The sequence below is a fragment of the Anolis carolinensis genome, chromosome 3, assembly GCF_035594765.1.
Source record: "Anolis carolinensis isolate JA03-04 chromosome 3, rAnoCar3.1.pri, whole genome shotgun sequence".
NCBI lineage: Eukaryota > Metazoa > Chordata > Lepidosauria > Squamata > Dactyloidae > Anolis > Anolis carolinensis.
Window position 1 is genome coordinate 243,440,287 of NC_085843.1, and position 20,771 is coordinate 243,461,057.

General features: G+C 42.0%; 1 protein-coding gene and 1 long non-coding RNA gene across 4 annotated transcripts in view; one reads left to right on the top strand and one right to left on the bottom strand.

Moving 5' to 3' along the window:
• Positions 1-17,243, bottom strand: part of sned1 (sushi, nidogen and EGF like domains 1) — a 69,096-nt gene extending 51,853 nt beyond the window's left edge. For all 3 annotated transcript variants that reach the window (XM_062976528.1, XM_008106328.3, XM_008106327.3), the window contains exon 1: positions 17,022-17,243. In XM_062976528.1, coding sequence (XP_062832598.1) covers positions 17,022-17,243 — 222 coding nt within the window. The remainder of the gene's footprint in view (positions 1-17,021) is intronic.
• LOC134297824 (uncharacterized) overlaps positions 17,213-20,771 on the top strand; it is a 93,350-nt gene continuing 89,791 nt past the window's right edge. Inside the window, exon 1 of the long non-coding RNA XR_010004705.1 lies at positions 17,213-17,345. This is a non-coding gene — a long non-coding RNA (uncharacterized LOC134297824). The remainder of the gene's footprint in view (positions 17,346-20,771) is intronic.

Here is a 20,771-nt window from a genome sequence, read left to right on the forward strand (position 1 = left end):
GAACTTCTGGGTTGGCAGAAGCTGGGGCTAACAGTGGGGGCTCTCTCCGCTCCCCCAATTCAAACCTGTGGCCTTTCGGTCCAGAAGTTCAGCAGCTCAGCGCTTTAACACGCTGCGCCATCAGGGGATATTATTTCCTAAAGGTTGTGAATATACAATATTTCTGATTGTTTTTGTTTGTTTGTTGGAGGCAAGTATGAATGCTGCAATTAGGAAAAATGATTAGGATGTAATGGCCTTGCAGCTTTAAAGCCTGGCTGTTTCCTCCCTGAGTGAATTTTTTGTTGGGAGGTGTTAGCTGGCCCTGATTGTTTCCTGTCTGGAATTCCCTTGTTTTCAGAGTGGTATTGTTTGCGATATTTTATGTGCTTCTACTGTCTGTGGCCCTGAGAAAACAGAGGATTTGCCAGACTTTGATGATGGGAATACTTTGTTGGGAGGTGTTAGCTGGCCCTGATTGTTTCCTGTGTGGAAATCCCCTGTTTATTTACTGTCCTGGTTTTAGAGATTATATTGTTCTGCATTATTCTATCCCAGTAATTATTTCATATTAAAGAAGAATCTCACTTATCCAACATTCGCTTATACAATGTTCTGGATTATCCAATGCAGTCTGCCTTTTCATAATCAATGTTTTTGTAGTTTTGTTTTAAATTCATTGTGATATTTTAGTGGTAAATTTGTAAATACAATACAGTAGAGTCTCACTTATCCAACATAAACGGGCCGGCAGCACGTTGGATAAGCGAATATGTTGGATAATGAGGAATTAAGGATAACCCTATTAAACATCAAATTAAGTTATGATTTTACAAATTAAGCACCAAAACATGTTAGACAACAAATTTGTCAGAAAAAGTAGTTCAGTACACAGTAATGCTATGTAGTAATTACTGTATTTATGAATTTAGCACCAAAATATCACAATATATTGAAAGCATTGACTACAAAAATGCGTTGGATAATCCAGAACGTTGGATAAGCGAGTGTTGGATAAGTGAGACTCTACTGTAAATACTACATAGCATTACTGTGCATGGAACTACTTTTTCTGTCAAATTTGTTGTATAATATGATGTTTTGGTGCTTAATTTGTATAACGATTACCTAATTTGATGTTTAATTGGCTTTTCCTGAATCCCTTCTTATTATCCAACATATTCACTTATCCTGCCGGCCTGTTTACGTTGGATAAGTGAGACTCTACTGTATATTTCTAATCTTATATTATCTGCTCAGAACTGGATTATATGAGGCCCTTTCTTCACAGCTGTATAAAATGCACACTGAAGTGGATTATATGGTAGTGCGGAGTCAAGATAATCCAGTGCAAAGCAGATAATATAAGATTATAAATGGGTTATATAGCTGTGTGGAAGGGCCTTGAGTCTACACTGCCATATAATCCAGTGCAAATTAGATAATCTGTGGAAGAAGTCTAAGTGAGGCCTAAATCTGCCTGTCCCCTAACTGAACCCTGGCTGTCCCTTGGTTGCTAGGCAACCAAGTGGGCAGAGATTAGCCCTCTAAACTGGCAGCAATTGGATAAAAAAAAATTATTGCTCTCCCTCTAATTAGGACTTTATTTTTCTTTTCTTTTTGTTGTATCAACCTTGAGGCGTGGATGATGGGTTGTGTTGTCAAATTTTGAGGTTGGGGGGCCTGTACTTTTGTTGTTTTGTGAATTGCCGTGATGCCATCACTCTTTTATATATATAGATTTATGGGGTACTAGCTCCATTGATAGCTCCTTCCTCGTTCCAAAAGGAAGAAAGGCCTTGTTACGCTAAGAAAAATCTATCTAGTACTGACTTTCTGTGCCTGACTCATCTTTGCCTTGTGCTTGGTGTTGCCTTTTACAACACTGCCAAAGGCAACCCACTAAAAGTCTGGCTCAATTACAAAGGATAGGAGCATTTTACAGCTACTCCATACCAATTGGAGTAGAGCCAGTGCGGTCTGGATGGGGGCAGGGGAGCGGAGGAAATATGCAAGAGGGATGTGAGATTATATTGATTTAATTCTTTTTAAAGAAAAGTACTCACTGACAACAAGCAATTAAAAGAAAAAAAAACTCTACAACTAAGGCATGTTCTCTGAAACCATATGCTGGGCAGGATCTCAGGTGGATTATAAAATTATTACATAATACTGTTACAAGCTACAAAACTACACCCCAACATATTATGGTAACAAAGGGAAGAATTAATGTGGTGAAGCAAAGAAATAGGATGAGAGGTGTGAACCAGTGGGAAACATTTTACCGTATCCAAGTGAAAGAGTTGCCAAAGACAGACCCTGCCAGAACAAGGGGCATTTGGGTGTATATGAGCCAGGGGTAGGGAGAACTTCCCTTCCCACCTAGCACCATTCAAGGCGTATAAAATCCTTCTTTAGGGACTGAAAATTGGGGAAGGCAAGAACAACTACTCCAGCAGCACAAGGCTGAATTTTGAGATCTGTTCATAAGATTTCATGTTATTAATCTAGCTATGAGGAAGGGGAAAGGTTGGATATTTTTATTTAACAAGCATGCTCGCTCCAATGTTATAAGGATTTCTTTGATAAAATTGCAATTATTTTAGCAAGGAAAACTGCAGGATCATTCTTTGTTACACATGATAGTGAAACATGTAATACAGTCAACCCTCCACATTTGCAAGGATTGGAGGCATGAAACACCACCCCAAAAGTGGACAAACTGCAAATATAAAACCGGTTAGATTTTTTTTTAGAGAGAACACCTCCCTAGGAATCTCTGACATGATTCCATGGTCAACTTCCAGTAGAAGAATTAAATAATTTTGATCAAATCTGTGAATACTCAAATCTACAAAAGTCAAACCTGCTAATGTGGCTAACTGTAATGGGTAAGTTATCTTTGCTGACACTACTAATTGCCATTCATTTCTTATAGGACATATATTTTCAAAATGGACACGTTCCCTTAGGTCCCATTGGTAGCTCAGACAGGGTCAATGGCTAGTTTGCTTCAAGGTTTGTTAAGATCTTTAGCTCTTCAGTTCAGGTCTCCTTTCTGTGGCTCATTCTCACACAAAAGCTGCAGTGGAATATAGCCGGGGCTGGCAGTGTCAAAGCCCTGGTATGTTTGGACAACAGGATCTATGATATCTCCTACCATTCCTTGTTCTCTCTTGAGTTCAGGTACCACAGTTGGAAGAAAAATGTTTCCAGCAACCATGCATTGTTTCGAGCTATCCCTGTTGTAATCAAAAACACTTTGGAGTAGCTTGCTCTTGAATAGATGAACTTTGCAAAAGACATGCACCCAGTGGCTGTGAACACTTCTAGAAGTGTTATTTTAAAGAGTTGAATAGAGGAATAATAGAGAGAACAATAAAGTCAGTTGACTTAAAAATTATCCTTGGGGTAGTGTTATATAGGGAATGTCATGTTGAGAGCCAGGACTTCAGAACTTACCAATATCCTATCTACTATCTAGGATGTATCACCATGTTTCTGTAATACTGGTTCAAGCTGACTTCAAAGCATTTACATTTTTTAAAAATCAGGCATTTGTTTTACATTAATTTAAGCAGATGGTTGTTGAGTGAAGCAACACCTACATTTGAAGGTGATGCAGAGTCAGGCTAAACACCTTATTGGCTGCATATGAGAATAAGGCCTAGCACAATATATGAATACAAGAATAGCTCCACCAGGTCAACCTGCTTCCTGTAACAGCCAGTGGTGCATAAAGGATAAAGGGTCAGACTTGGATGTAGGAAAGGGATGTTGAAATGCCCACCCAGATATGATATGTACAAATATGTGAGGGGAAGATATAGGGAGGAGGGAGCAAGCTTGTTTTCTGCTGCCCTACAGACTAGGACGCGGAACAATGGCTTCAAACTACAGGAAAGGAGATTCCACCTGAACATCAGGAAAAACTTCCTGACTGTGAGAGCTGTTCGGCAGTGGAACTCTCTCCCCCGGACTGTGGTGGAGGCTCCTTCTTTGGAGGCTTTTAAGCAGAGGCTGGATGGCCATCTGTCGGGGGTGCTTTGAATGCGATTTCCTGCTTCTTGGCAGGGGGTTGGACTGGATGGCCCATGAGGTCTCTTCCAACTCTACTATGCTATGATTCTATATGTATTGGGTGGCTTCATATCAAGTCAAGGGCTTAGCCTAACCAAACTCAAGAGCGTTACTACAGGAATAAAATCAGAAATGCATGTCGCTTCCTCCTCCTTGCACTTGGGGAAGCCAATAATACAAAGCCAATAATACAAAGCAAAGCAGCTCCACCACATGGTTGCCCAGCTTCTTCTTGAGATCTTCAAGCAAGGAGATTTCAACCCCCCTTCTAAGTAGTCATAAAACAACCATGGTTTGTCTTTGTGTGAAGCCATTGTGTGAAGCCATTGTGTCTCTTGCCCTTTTGAACCATCATTTCTCTTTAAGACACACATCAAAAGTGTCATGAGAAAGATAAATGATCTGAAAAGCTGCCAGGCTAATCCAATCCACACCTCTGACACCCACCCAATCCATTTGGCCTTCATTTCTATGAAGAAATAAGCATGATCTCTCATGTCTTCCTCTCATGTCATCCTTGTAGATTCCTCATTGTTGGTCTTCTCTAAATTCTTTTGAACTTGTCTACATCTTTCCAGGCATCAGAGCTCAGGAATCACACACCAGATGAAGTCTTCTCAAAGATGTGTTGCTCATTAATTTTATTCAAATGTGCAAATTAATCACAGCCCTCTTGCTAATTATGTGTAGCATAGCATAGCTAGTATATTGCCCACTGCTAGTCTATGTACACATATGGCATTCTCAGCTTGTACTATTATGGCAAGCCAAAGGCACATTTCTGTGGAAATCCATACAACTGCCATCGTCTTATTCCTTCCACTTTTTCTACAAGTAGTTTATACTGTCCTGGCTTGACCTGCTTCCTCTCCGACTCCCATGGTTGAATTGTTTGCAAGGCATTATTTCCAGATCCTGGAAAAGCAGGCAGGGGAGGGGGTATATTTGTATTTTCAAAATAGAGAGTCAAAGTTTATTGCATTGTATTACTTTTCCTGTTCTGAGCTAGCCTGGGGGCCCTTCAGGGTAAAACCTAATACCCAAAAAACACAAATTGAGAGACTGGAGACTCTTCCTTGCCATTTCATCTTAAAACAACATATAGACTACGATATGACCTTAAGATCAAGTCATCCTCTCTTTTTTATAACATTTTGCCTGATAAAGGAGGCAGAGGTCTCAAAAGCATGCACAGATTTGTGTGTCTTCGTGGATAACTTAATTTGCTGCATGAGGATACAAATGTTTCCTTATTTCCTTTCACACAGAAAGACAAACAATGCAAAGCCCCCCCCCCCAAGTGATATTATGAGAGGGTTTTTAAAAACAATTTTTCAATCACTCTTCTTATTTCAGGACACTTTTGTGCAAATTGCACAAAGGCAATGTTGTCACAAACAAAAAAATGTCTAGAAATTTTTTTAAAATGTAAATCCAATGCAATTTTTTTAAACAAGTCTTGAAACAAAACACACACACACACACACACTCCTTGCAGATCTTGATATTTTTCATATTGAGATGCCCTTTCTTATCTAGAAATCAACCTTGATTGTGGAAAATGTTTAAAACAAACACCTCTAAATGAGCTTAGTACAATTTCCTTTGTTATTGTTGTTTTGTGTGCTTGCCCTCCTCTGAAGGCAATGGTATTCCCCGTAGTAACCTATGGATGCAAGAGCTAGACCATAAGAAAGGCTGAGTGAAGGAAAATAGACACATTTGAACTATGGTGCTGGAGGAAAATTCTGGGAGTGCCTTGGGCCACAAAAAGATCCAACCAGTCCATCCTCCAGGAAATAATGCCCTGCTGCTCACTGGAGGGAAGGCTATTAGAGACAAATATGAAGTACTTCAGCCACATAATGAGAAGACAGGAAAGCTTGGAGAAGATAATGATGCTGGGGAAAATGGAAGGAAAAAGGAAAAGGGGCAGACAAGGGCAAGATCGATGGATGTTATCCTTGAAGTGACTGGCTTGAAGGAGTTGCGGGTGGCAATGGCCGGATAGGGAGCTCTGGTGTGGGCTGGTCCATGAGGTCACGAAGAGTCGGAAGCAACTGAATGAATCAACAACAACCTCCTCTGAAGATGAGAGAGCTAGGCTTCTCCCAGGTCACTACGTGGATTTCCATGGCTGAGTAGGGAATCAACTCACAATCTTCAGAGCAGTAGTCCAGCATTCAAACCACACCATTCTGGTTCTCTTTATTCTTAAAAATGACTGTTTGCTCTGTCACTTTTCTGCATCAGTTTTGGAATTCTTATGGCAAAAGAATACACAAACGTGCATATGTATTTAACTTATATTTGCATTTTGTAAACAACTTCTAATTTATTCATTAAAAAAACCCTAACTGTTCTGCAAAATTTCCTGAAGTATGAATACATAAGGATAATTGTGATTTTGGAAAATGGAATTTAGATTGGTTTCTATTAAAATGTAAACCAAAGAAATTTCACCCCAGCCCTCCTATAGAGCCAAGGAACGTAAAAGGCAAATCGAGAACCCTCCTCCAGTTTTACATTGAGTTTGCACAGAGTTCCAACCTTCAGTAAGTGTGTTTCTATTAATTTCTTGAAGAACTGTATTTCTTAGAATCCTAGAATAGAGTTGGAAGAGACCTCATGGGCCATCCAATCTAACCCCCTGCCAAGAAGCAGGAAATCGCATTCAAAGCACCCCTGACAGATGGCCATCCAGCCTCTGCTTAAAAGCCTCCAAAGAAAGAGCCTCCACCACACTCCAGGGCAGAGAGTTCCACTGCCGAACAGCTCTCACAGTGAGGAAGTTCTTCCTGATGTTCAGGTGGAATCTCCTTTCCTGTAGTTTAAAGCCATTGTTCCGCATCCTAGTCTCCAGGGCAGCAGAAAACAAGCTTGCTCCCTCCTCCCTATGACTTCCCCTCACATATTTATACATGGCCCTCATCATGTCTTTTCTCAGCCTTCTTTTCTGCAGGCTAAACATGCCCAGCTCTTCAAGCCGCTCCTCATAGGGCTTGTTCTCCAGGCCCTTGATCATTTTAGGCACCATTCTCTGGACACATTCCAGTTTGTCAACATCTTCCTTCAATTGCGGTGCCCAGAATTGGACATAGTACTCCAGGTGTGGTCTGACCAAGACAGAATAGAGGGGTAGCATGACTTCCCTGGATCCAGACACTATACTCCTATTGATGCAGGCCAAAATCCCATTGGCCTTTTTAGCTGCTGTATCACATTGTTGGTTCATGTTTAACTCGTTGTCCATGGTTTTTTCACACATACTGCTGTCAAGCCAGGCATTCCCCATTCTGTATCATTGCATTACATTTTTTCTGCCAAAGTGGAGTATCTTGCATTTGTCCCTGTTGAACTTCATTTTGTTAGTTTTGGCCCATCTCTCTAGCCTGTTAAGATTGTTTTGAATGCTGCTGCTGTCTCCTGGAGTATTAGGTATCCCTCCCAGTTTGGTATCGTCCGCAAACTTGATGATTCTTGTAGATTATGTACCTTGCTGGTAGTTTTGGGGACTTAATACTCACAGTAGGTTACTCAGACATGAGAAACATAATACATATACATCTTAAGAACTGGAAAGTTTCTAGTGTGGAAAGGATGCCCCTGCATTACTCTTGTGCCACCATTTTCAAATTAACTGGAATCCTTTTTAAAGCTAAAACAAACACTTGGGCTTTCAGTTGAAGCATACTACAGAATTGTTCCACCGTGGTCTATATAAGATGCTAGTTCTGACCTTTAAAACTCTTTACGGCCAGGGCCCACCGTACCTTAGGGACCGTCTCTCCTTCTCCCATCATCGGAGGTCACAACAACCATCCCAACGAGACTTACTTTTTGTACCGGGTCCTAGAGAAGTGCACTTAGAAAGGACCAGACGCAGAGCTTTTTCTATTTCTGCCCCTGCCTTATGGAATGCCTTGCCGCCCTATATGAGAGCCATGCGTGAGTTAGGGCCTTTTACCCTAGCACTCAAGACCTGGCTCTTTACTAGAGCTTTTAATCTATGTTAATTTTATCAATATTTGTATGTATGTATTTTTATCCTTTACAATTTTATCTTGTAAATCGCCTAGAACATCGTGGATGGAGGGCGATTAATAAGTAATTAAATGATGATGATGATGATGCCTAGAAAATGCCTAGATAGGTGTTGTATATAGATCTCAAGTGTGATTTTATAGTTAATGCCCAGCAGAACTCCTGATGGAAATTCTGGTAGAAGTTTATCATAGAATTGTGCTAGAAAATACTTCTACTTTTTGTTGTGCCTCTGGGATGATTGTGATATTCAAAGTTTTTCACATATAAATAAAATTGTGTTCAATAAGTTTGTGTAATAAGAGGCAACTGTAGTGCTATCTCTAAGCCTGAAGGAAAATTATGTGGGAACACATGTGGTGCTCCAGTTTTTCATTCCAGCTAGTCCTGTCCTTTACTACATCACTCTGTTACAACTCACCACAGTAAGAGAGTTTTTATATACCCACTGGTCTTGTTCAGTTTTCATTAAATTGTTTGTAAGCAACCTGATTTCTTCAGATTTTTTTTTCTTAATACTTATCTGTAGTTTGACAAACTCTGGAGATCTCAGAAGCCTGCTGATACTTTTCTCTAGGCTGCAATTTGAACTGTTTTGGATAGATAATGAGCAGCAACCTATGGATGCGAGAGCTGGACCATAAGGAAGGCTGAGCGAAGGAAGATAGACAAATTTGAACTGTGGGTTGGAGGAAAATTCTGAGAGTGCCTTGGATTGCAAAAAGATCCAACCAGTCCATACTCTAGGAAATAATGCCTGGCTGCTCACTGGAGGGAAGGATATTAGAGGCAAAGATGAAGTACTTTGGCCACATAATGAGAAGACATGAAAGCTTAGAGAAGACAATGATGCTAGGAAAATGGAAGGAAAAAGGAAGAGGGGCCGACCAAAGGCAAGATGGATGAATGGTATCCTTGAAGTGACTGGCTTGACTTTAAAAGAGTTGGGGGTGGCAATGGCCGACAGGGAGCTCTGGCATGGGCTGGTTCATGAGGTCACAAAGAGTCGGAAGTGACTGAACGAATAAAAAACAACAAATATTATGGCGCTGATGTCAATGTAGAATAGACTGCATTTCAGACTATTGGTGGGGATATTTTATAGCTTGGTGTTTAAGAAACTCATAACCAAGATGGTCCAAAAACAGCAGAACAGGAAGAAAATCCTTGCTATGCCAGTTTCCTACATGCAGTTTTTAATGTAGCATAAAGTTTCATGAGATACGTTGTGTCCCCATACATTTCATCATTACAATTTATGTATGCATCCATATCTCTTATAAGGGGTTGGTTTCACCTCCAGTTTGATAGTAAAACTGAATCACTGTGTTGCCAAATGATCCATGTCTAAATGTGTGTCACCAACATGAAATGTTTGCAAAGCGACAGTGGTTAGTGTTAAAGAGGGACTCCAATCCTAGACCAAACTCAGCAAACTGAAACATATATTGAAACTGAACCAATCATTGTCCCACACAGAGTTGCTGTGAGAATAAAACTGGGAAAGAGGGCAGCCATGTACACTGCCTCAGGACATAAATATAACTGACTAACAAACAAACAGAGCTTGGCATGAGAGGAAGTAGAGCCAAGAAAGGGCTTCGGGGTGCATGCAATTTTCAAGGAGGAGATATTTTCAAAAATTCTTCTTATAAGCAAACATGTTTATAAAGGAAATACCAAACAAGTAGGTAAGCTGTGCTGGCTTCAGGAGAGCTGCAGTTTTCATCTTAATGAATTTTAGGGTAGTGTAACCTTGGGGATGGCCTTACACAAGATTGCTTTTACATGCAATTGTGAAAATTCATGTATAATGTCAGTTGTATAAAGCCAGATAACAGTATTTTGTCCTATGATAAATGCGTTCTTAGTAATTGCTTCCTAGAGTGGGTATGAAGTCAACAAGAAGACCCGTTTGCTTGTCAGAGATGATGATAGCAGATAGAACTGGAAGCTGTATGGAAGCAATAGCAATGGAACTATGTCTCATGTACTTAAAACCATCAGGACTGTGGTGACATCCAAGGGTTGGAGCCAAAGTTGCAATGACATGTGAGAGGTGAAGCTTCAAGTTGGCTCAACCACAACACTCTCCTCCACTGACCTGTTTACAGGCAAAGCAAGTGAGTTGCATAACAGATCTTCCAACATCCACTATTCTCTCCAGGAAATTAGACTTGGCTTGGTCACCACTGTAAGCAATTTCCTGTCCTGTGCCATGCCAAGGAAGGGAAAAGTTTCGGTCACATGGTTCTTACACCTACCTACTTTCTGAAAACATATCTAGATTTCACCTAACCATGGCAGTATTCCTGTGGAGGTAGCGGCCACTCAATAGCTTGAACACAAATAATATCTACAGTGCAGGGAAAATCCCTAGAGTCGCACTGACCCTTTGATGTGTGTGTTAGAAGAGCTGGGAGTAGGTTGTGGCAGACACAAATTGTCCTTCAACCTTGAATCTTTAGGCCATTATACCGCCTTGGCTGCACAGTATAACAGGCCAATATAGCAAAGACTTTCAGATTCTCAACATCCTGTTACTGCTTTGATGGCTTAAATTAAATTAGACTGTCCCCAAGTAAATCCAGATGGCCTTGGAACAATATGAAGTGACTTTAAAAAAATAGAGTACAAAAATTAGACAGAAGGCAGCTAGCTATACATAAAGTCATGCTAGTGCCAGTTCTCACATGACAAATGTGGGTCCTTCCACCTTCCAGAGTGGTTAGTTAGATTAGAAAATGCAAAATGCATCTATTGTCTGAGAATCCACTGATACTGGAGGTACTGGCTTGGACCACAAGATAGATTGACTGAAATAAGTTCATGAAAGTAATGCTTCAGGTTCAGCAAGATTCCATTTCTTAGGAACCTTAAAAAGCTTTTCTGTTGATCAGGGCCCTCCTTGAACTATGAGGAATAAGCATCAAGAGAGGAAAGCAGGAGATGTACAGGAAAGGACAGTACAAATCCTTTATATCCGTATTTTCTTTCGGTCATTATTGGTACTAGATTATTTGAATGTGCATTTCAAAGGATTAAGCGATTTATATTCTCTTCCTAGCAGTCCCAAAAGTTTAAAGCCAACCTAAGCATAAGGCTGTGTTATCTAACTATGTTGGCTGAGAGAAATTGATTCTGGTTGCAAAACATCTGGTTCACTGACTATGTGGTTTCCAACATAGTTAGTGGTATACTTACTCATTAGAATCTTGAAAATCTGCTTTTGGGAGTAAGGGGAAGAGTAGGATTAAAGTTTAAAGATCATGGTTTCCTGGGGGGGGGGGGGGGCTTAAAAAGATGACAAAATGTTTTAAAGGCCCAGAAGACAAAAAGGTTGCTTTTTCAAAATACATTTTTGTAGTTCATATTGTGATTTTGTGGAATCCTCTTCACAACTCCTTTTTGTGGCTAGTGTGTCTCAACTTAGGAATAGGAATCATGCAGCCTTCCAGACTTGGACTGCACCTCCCAGCATTCATTGACATTTGCTATGATGGCAATAGGGCTGCTAGAATTTGCAGCTGAACAGCATCTGAAAGGCCATATGATTCCTACATCTTTAGGTCACTGATCTTGTTAGAAAGCAGTCAGAAAAGAGAGAGGAAGTTCATATGGAGATGTGCAGAAATAGCAACTTTTATTACATGAAGATTGGTCAAAATGGATATGAACCCATGGTCTTCTTCAATAGCAGAAAGCCTTCGGATAGACTTATTCTTGCATGGTGATTATCAACATACAGCCTTCGACATCTTTGGATTCTAATTCCCAAAAACAATGACCAATGAGCATATTGGCTATGGCTTCTAGAAGATGGCATCCAAATCATCTGGAAGGCCAAAGGCTGAGAACCACTGTCCTCATATATCAGCAGAAACAGGTCCTCAAGGAACACATAGCAAAATCACCAAAAAGGACACATAAAATCTTTATTTTAATATTAACAACTGGGGAAAGCCTTTTGGTCATTTTAGTACAGCATATATATTTAAGCATGCTGCTTGTCCATCCATAATGGATAGTTTTCCATTTGTATAGCTCAAGAATGTGGACAGCATTCTTCAAGAGGTGCGAACCACCATGTATGTGTTACATCCTTACTCTTTCTTGTTTATTAAAAAAGCCAGAGGTTGTGTGGGTAGAGGAAGTGGTCAGTGTTTCTCTAAAACAAGGCAGAGTTCCAGTATGTCTAAAGGAGTCAATTATATGCCCACTGTTGAAAAGGCCGTCTCTGGATCCCACTATTTTGGACAATTATAAACTAGTTCCAAACATTCCATTTTTGACCAGAGTCCACTTGAATTTGCTTTTAGGCCTGGCTATGGAGCTGAGATAGCTCTAGTCACTGTGATGGATGAACTACGCAAGCTACTTGATGGGGAAGTAAGTATCAACAGAATTTTCTGGATCCCCCAACAGCTTTTGATACTATTTACTACAGTATCCTTCTGGGATGCTTTGCCAGGATCGGGTTTGTAGGCAGGTTTACAGCGGCCCTGTTCCTTCTAGGAGGGTCAAACACAGAAGGAGATATAGAGACACTCTTGTTCAAGCATGGGCAAACTTTGGCCCTCCAGGTATTTTAGACTTCAACTCCCTACCAGCTCTTAGGATTTGTGGGAGTTGAAGTACAAAACACCTGGAGGGCCAAAGTTTGCTCTTGTTCAATTCCTTGGCCATGAACCTGTATGGTCCCTTAGGTATCCATTCTGTCAGTTCTGTTATTTTATAAATGAAACTGCTGGATGAGGTTGTCCCAAGTTTTGGAGTTTGATGTTATCAGTAGACACCCAACTCTATTGCTCCTTTCCACCTCAATCCAGGGACACTGCCACATCTTCAAACTGGTGTCTCTCTTCTGCCTTGGTCAGACCACACCTGGAATACTGTGTCCAATTCTGGGCACCGCAGCTGAAGGGAGATGTTGACAAGCTGGAATGTGCCCAGAGGGCAATTAAAATGATCAAGGGTCTGGAGTTTAAGCCCTATGGCTTAAAGAGCTGGGCATGTTTAGCCTGCAGAAGAGACGGCTGAGAGGAGACATGATATCCATGTATAAATATGTGAGGGGAAGTCATAGGGAGGAGGGAGCAAGCTTGTTTTCTGCTGCCCTGGAGACTAGGATGCGGAACAATGGCTTTAAACTACAGGAGAGGAACTCTCTGCCCTAGAATGTGATGGAGGCTCCTTTTTTGGAGGCTTTTAAGCAGAGGCTGGATGGCCATCTGTCGGGGGTGCTTTGAATGCGATTTCTTGCTTCTTGGCAGGGGGTTGGACTGGATGGCCCACAGGGTCTCTTCCAACTCTATGATTGACAAGAAAGATGCAGAAGTGGTCAACTGAAAGGCAGATCAGGAAATCAAGATTCATCCTGTGCTGGACAGAGCTATATTTGCCCTGAAAATGCAGCTTGGATGTACTCCTAGATTCAATGCTGAGCCTGGAGGCTATGGCTTACGTGGTGATCAGGAGTGCTTTTGCACAGTTAGGGCTTGTGAACAGTTGCATTTTTTCTTGGAGAACTCAGATCTGGTCTTAGTGACACGTGCCTTAGTTACACCCATTTTGATGATTACAATGTGCTTTATATGGGACTATGTTTCAAGACAGTTCAGAAACTTCTAAGCAGAATGGTTAGAGTTGCAATCAAATCATTGCTGGGGCTTTCTACAGGGAATGCACAGCTCTACTGGCTGCAAGTCTTGTTTCCAGGCACAAGTGCTGTAACAATCTATAAAGCCATGCATGGCTCAATCTAGGACATCAGAAGGACCATATTCTCCTATTTGAGTCTGTCTGTGTTTTGAAATATTCTAGGTTGCTCCATCTTTTTGTCTCATCAAGCTCACGGGTACATTGTTGAGAACACACAAGAAGGCCTTTTTCGGTGGCTAATCCCAGACTCTGGGACTCCCTTTCTATAGAGGTCTTATTTGCTGTGCTGTGCTGGTGGAGGACAGGCCTTTGCTTAAGAGGAATGGGCTTTGCCTGTTTGTTGTTGGCCTTTTAATGATGATGTTTCCAGTTTTAATTTTATTGATAATGATATTTTTGTAAGAGGTGAATTTTAACTGTTTTCACTGTCATTGAGTCCTGAATCAGGAAAAGGGTTAGATATAATTAATACAACAGCAACAAGCTTGAATTTTTGTGTGGAGTGCACTGATGGAGAACAATTTGCACTATATTGGAATATAATGAATATGCCAAATGCCCCTAGGGATTTTTATCAATGGATTTTTAGCATCTTGTTTAAGGTCTGCGTCTCTCTTTTGCTCCCTCAGGGTTTGTGAGAACACTTTTATCTTCTTCACATTCACTATCCAGAAGAAGCTCCTGCCCCAGTTTGCAAAATGAACCATTTAGCTCTATAAGCTGAAGTGTGATAGGAAACAGAATTTTTAATTCCTCTATATTTTGCCAGAAAAACGTCTGGGAACTCACTGGGGCATTATTATAATTTACCTCTCAGTACCTTTGACTCTTCATGAAAACTGTCTTGCAGTGTAGGCATCCAAAATGCAATACCCTAAATGCACCAGATTCCATCTGATCTTGGAACTAAGCAGAGTCAGCCCTGGGTAAGTTGTTGGATGGGGAACCACCAATGAGTACTGGGTACTGCAGGCTACAATTCAGAGGAAGAAAAAAAAATCCTGAGTATTGGATTGTTGTGAGTTTTCCAGGCTGTATGGCCATATGCCAGAAGCATTCTCTCCTGACGTTTCACCCACATCTATGGCAGGTATCCTCAGAGATTGTGAAGTCTTGTTGGAAACTAGGCAAGTGAGGTTTATATATCTGTGGAATGTCTACGTTGGGAGAAAGAATTCTTGTCTGACTGAGGCAGGTGTGAATGTTGCAAATTGGCCACCTTGATTAGCATTGAATGGCTTTTCAGCATCAAAGTCTTGCTGCTTCCCACCTGGGGGATCATTTGTTGGGAGGTATTAGCTGGCCCTGGTTGTTTCTTGTCTGGAATTCCTCTGTTTTTTTAGTGTTGCTCTTTATGAAAATCAACAAAATCTGGTTACCAGTATTTTAAAAAACCCTCTAAAATCAGAACAGGAAATAAAGAACAACACTCAGAAGATGGAAATTCCAGACAAGAAACTATCAGGGCCAACTAACATCTCCCAACAAAGGACCCCCCAGGCAGTAAACAGCCAGATCTTGAAGCTGGCAAGGCCATTCATGCTAATCAAGCTGGCTAATTACAACATTCACACTTGCCTCAGGCAGACAAGAGTTCTTTCTCCCACCCTAGACATTCCACAGATATATAAACCCCACTTGCCTAGTTTCCAACAGATCTCACAACCTCTGAGGATGCCTGCCATAGATGCGAGCAAACCATCAGGAGAGAATGCTTCTGGAACATGTCCATACATACAGCTTGGAAAACTCACAGCAACCCAGTGATTTCGTCCATGAAAGCCTTTGACAACACACTGACAGGTATTTCTTGCCTATGAAATTTATGGGGTTGTCCTAGGGCAAGAGGCAACTTAAAGGCACACACACATGCCTACTTGTATGTCAGACAGAAATAACACATAAATATAGAAGACATCACAGTACTATGTAAACAACCTCTGTGTAGCAAACAGTTCATGTGAGCAGCCTGTTGTGATTCTACACACACAAAACTAACTCATGGCAGTGATGACCCTCTGCTTCCTTGGTGCTTGCCACCCATGAGCGTCATACAGAACTTAAAACAGAGTTGTTGTTAGTTTTCTGGGCTGTATGGTCATGTTACAGAAGCATTCTCTCCTGACGTTTTGCCCACATGTATGACAGGCATCCTCAGAGATTGTGAGGTATACTGGACACTAGGCAAGGGAGGTTTATATATCTGTGGAAAGTCCAGGGTGGGAGAAAGAACTGTTGTATGCCCGAGGCCAGGTGTGTAATGTTGCAAATTGGTCACCTTGATTAGGATTGAATGGCTTTTTAGCATCAAAGTCCTGCTGCTTACTATCTGGGAGATCCTTTGTTGGGAGGTGTTAGCTGGTCCTGATTGTTTCTTGTGTGGAATTCCTCTAATTTTTTTTAGTGTTGCTCTTTATGAAAATCAACAAGATCTGGCTACCAGTATTTAAAAACTCTAAAATCAGGACAGTAAATAAAGAGCAACACTCAGAAAACAGGGGAATTCCAGACAGAAAACAATCAGGGCCAGCTAACACCTCCCAACAAAGGATCCCCTCAGGCAAGAAGCAGCTAGGCTTTGAAACTGAAAGGCCACTAAATGCTCATCTAGCTTTGCAACATTCACACTTGCCTCAAATAGACAAGTGTTCTTTCTCTCAACCTGGACTTTCCACAGATATATAAAACCCCACTTGCCTAATTTCCAACAGACCTCACAACCTCTGAGGATGCCTGCCATAGATGTTTCAGTGTGGGCGAAACAGCCCGGAAATCTCACAGCAACCCAGTTGTCAAAGGCCAGGAAAGCCTTTGACAACAGGGCATAAGACGTTCTAGAAATGTGGCTGATGGGAGTGTGTGAACTTTGTAGGATGAGCATAGGCAAGCACATACTTTTTGTAAGACCTCCAACCCCCCTGTCAAAAGAGAAATCAGCACTTCAAGGTGAGGATAACGATGGGCAACTTTCTTACCTCAGAAAGGACCAGCAGGAATGAATTAGAGCAGGCAAGGGCAAAGCTGGTCCCGCCAGGTGTTTTGGACTTCAGCGCCCACCGTTCCTCACAGCCTCAGGCCCTTTCCTTTTCCCCCTCAGCCGCTTAAGCTGAGGGGGAAAAGGAAAGGGCCTGAGGCTGTGAGGAACGGTGGGCGCTGAAGTCCAAAACACCTGGCGGGACCAGCTTCGCCCATGCCTGACAGAACGAACTCGACCTGTCATGACTGGAAATGTCACGCGTCTTGCCAGGGCTACTCACGTAGAGCGCGTTGTGCGCGGCGCCGAAGAAGGGGAGCCGGACGGCGATGGGCCGGAGCCCGGACCCGCCGTCGTCCTGCTGCGGGGTGGCGGCATCGCCCTCCTCGGGGCCGAAGGGGTAGAAGTCGCCCAGGGGCACGGCGCCCCTCGCCATCCGCGGCCGGCCCCCGCCGCCCAGCAGCCCCAGCAGAAGCGCCAGCAGCCCGCCGGACAGGCCCCGCATCTCCCCGGCTCTGTTCGGCTCCGCTCGGCTCTGCTCGGCTCGCGCGCCGCTGCGGATGGCGAGGGAAGGGCCGGCCGCCGGGGCTCCTTCACTCGCGCACAGGTCAGCTCATGCATATTCATGCCCCGCCCGGCCAATCAGGAGGCCAGCCGTAGGAGGCGTTCGGGGCGGGCTCGCCCCTTAAAGCGCTAAGGAGACCCCGCCGGGGGCACTGCTGTACAATCCAGGCCCTTTCCACACGGTTGAATAAAATCCCACATTATCTGCGCCGTACAGTCATGCCGGCCGCATGACCTTGGAGGTGTCTACGGGCAACGCCGGCTCTTCGGCTTAAAAATGGAGATGAGCACCAACCCCCAGAGACGGACACGACTGGACTTAACGTCAGGGGGAAACCTTTACCTTTGATCTGCTTTGAACTGGAATATATGGCAGTATGGACTCAGATAACCCAGCCTTGATATTCTGGGTTATATGGCTGTGTGGAAGGGCCCTGAGGGGTGTTCATTAAAGATTTGCCCTGTCCCACTTGGCACTGGCATTAGCCCTGCTCTGCATAGGTGCCACCTAGGGACACACACTTCTCCCATCTTTTTAAGGTAAAGGTTTTCCCCTGACATTAAGTCTAGTTGTGTCCGACTCTGGGGGTTGGTGCTCATCTAAGCCAAAGAGCTGGCATTGTCCGTAGATACATCCAAGGCCATGTGGCCGGCATGACTGCATGGAGCACTGTTACCTTCCCGCCAGAGCCGTACCTATTGATCTACTCACATTTGCATGTTTTCAAAAATGCTAGATTGGCAGAAGCTGGAGCAAATAGCAGGAGCTTACCCCACTCCCCAGATTCGAACTGTCAACCTTTCAGACAGCTAGTTCTGCAGCTCAGCGGTTTAACCCGCTGCGCCTTGGGGGGCTCCTTAGTGACCCACAATCACAGAGCATTATTTATTTATTTATTTATTTACATCATTTTTACCCCGCCCTTCTCACCCAGAGGGACTCAGGGCGATTTACAACAGTCGGCAAATTACATTGCCCAAAATACATTCAATAAAACAACGACATATTAATAAACAATAAAACAGTACCACATCAATTAAAACTCTAATTAGACTCTATAAAACCATGAATTATAAAATTTAAAATGCATGTATAGTTAAATTCATCCACTAACACCTTCGTGTGCCATATTGACCTCAGAGCATTGAGCTGTAGCAATTAAAGTGGTGTCAATCTGCATTAATCCTACAGTGTAGATCTGTGGTTTCCATCCTTTGTTTGACCTGGGAGCACTTTGACCAGGGACCACTCTCCAACATTAGTATCAAAAGGGTTATGAATCAGTTTTTGGTCAACTTTAGATTCGGTTTGTTTACTTGGTTACTTGGGGTGCTGATTCAGAAAATTGCATTGTATAGACCACATCAGCTCTTTTTTTACATACAGAATATATGCCATCAAGTAGCTGCAGAGCTGATGTGGTTGATCCAATGCAATTTTCTGAATCAGCACCCCAAATAACCCCAGGAACAGGCCTAAAAACTGTAACTGTGTTCATTTTAGATTGAACTTTTTTACTGCTGTTTTGTGATATTGTCTTTATTATGATTGTTCATTCATGCTGTTGCATGTTGTTTTGACAACTGACTGTTTTGTACACACTGGAAACTGCCCTGAGTCCTCTCAAGTAGATGCAGTGGTATATAAATAAAGTTATTATTATTATTATTATTATTATTATTATTATTATTATTATTATTATTAAAAACAAAGGCTGTTTCCAGGTGCCTCACGGGGAGGGAGGGAGGAGGAGAAGCAACAGTCAGGAGGCTTGTTATTGTGCCTTTCGTGGGTAGTCAGCCTTTACCTGCCCGACATCCCCATTGCCTCAGCACTATAAGAGGGTTTTGTGAGACAGTCACTCTTGTTGCAACGATGTAGTAATGGTGAGCCTGCAAACCATATTTTAGTTCTTGTGGACCACTGGTGATCCATGGACCACAGTTTGGGAACCACTGGTGTAGATATATCCATGACCAGCAGTTGGCCCAGGTATCCCTTCCAGCTGTGTCCACAGGCCTGGCTGCAGGACTGCAAGTGTGGACACCAGTCACCGTTGTGTGTGAGGGTAGCCCTTAAGCCTTCTGGTGACTTATGGCGACCCATGGATTTCATAAGGTTTTCTTAGGCAAGGAACACTCAGAGTTGACCTTGCCATTTCCTTCCTCTGAAATAGGCAGCACTTTGTTGACAGTCTCTCGTCCAAGTACTAACCAGGGCTGACCCTGCTTACCGGCTGAGATTATAGGTTGATTAAAAAATGGGCTACAATCTGAAAGATCTGAAAGATATAACAGAAAATGAAAGGAGAGGTGTGAATTCTCATCCGGACACCTGGTGACCAAACATCCCTATAAGGTCGGATGTTATGGGTGAAATGTGGGCCTCTCCCATATCCTGACATCTGATTTTTTTCTTCCAGTACACACATTTTTGTTATTACAATTAATGAAAACTTCAGCTGGGCATTCTGAAATATTGGTTATATAATAAAACTCCCGAGAGAATGTGAACACTGCAAATAAATATATATGACCTTTAATATCAACCTTTGTGTGCTTTGATTTGTTTTGTACTTGCTTCAAATTGGAAACCAAGTCCAAATTTTGAGGACAGGATTAGGTATAAATCAAGAAGAGGAGGAGAAGGAGAATAAGTTGAAACTATAATGTGTTATATATCACATTGAAACCAGCATCCCCATTGCCATAGGGGCCATGTCCGACAGTCATGCAGTAACTAGCAGGACCATGAGGATGCATAAAGCATAATGCATAATGCAGAAAAGATAATATACTTTGACCTGGGTAAATTGATACTTAATGGTCGCATTGCAAAACAAAAACAAATCAGTCCTGTAGAGCAAAATTTTCTCTTTCAGATGATACTATTTACAAGCATATTCAGGTAAACTTTTTCTAAATAATTGGCTTTGAACTTTGGTAGATGTTACCATTTGTGCTGAAAGTGCCAAATTTGAAGAGATCCTGTAGGGTGGTTATAGATGCTAGGTAGTTGTAAATTTGGCAGTATCATGTCCAGCAGAAGCATAATGCTTGGTCAAAATTTCAAGTCTGTATCTTTGTTTGCATGGAAATTGTTGCAGTCTGAATATTGGTCAAAATTTTTTGCAAGACATTTTGGTGCACACTTGTTTGACTGGATTTTGCATCCATAATATTAAAATTAATTTCATCGGAATTATCAGGAAAAAAACTGTACAGGAATGTACTAGCCATTCTTATACATTTAGTTTCAATTTTATTAGACCCCAAAATGACATTTTGTTAAATGTTGCAAGTACGTTGACTGGCTACCCTTCAGATAAGGGGGCCTAGATCAGCAACTATTGCAGTTAGAGGCCTCAAATTTTGGGAAACTTAGTTTAACACCTGACTGGCACTACTGTTAAAATTTGAACAAAATTGGAAAAAATGATGGTGGGAACTTTTTAAAATTTTAGACCAC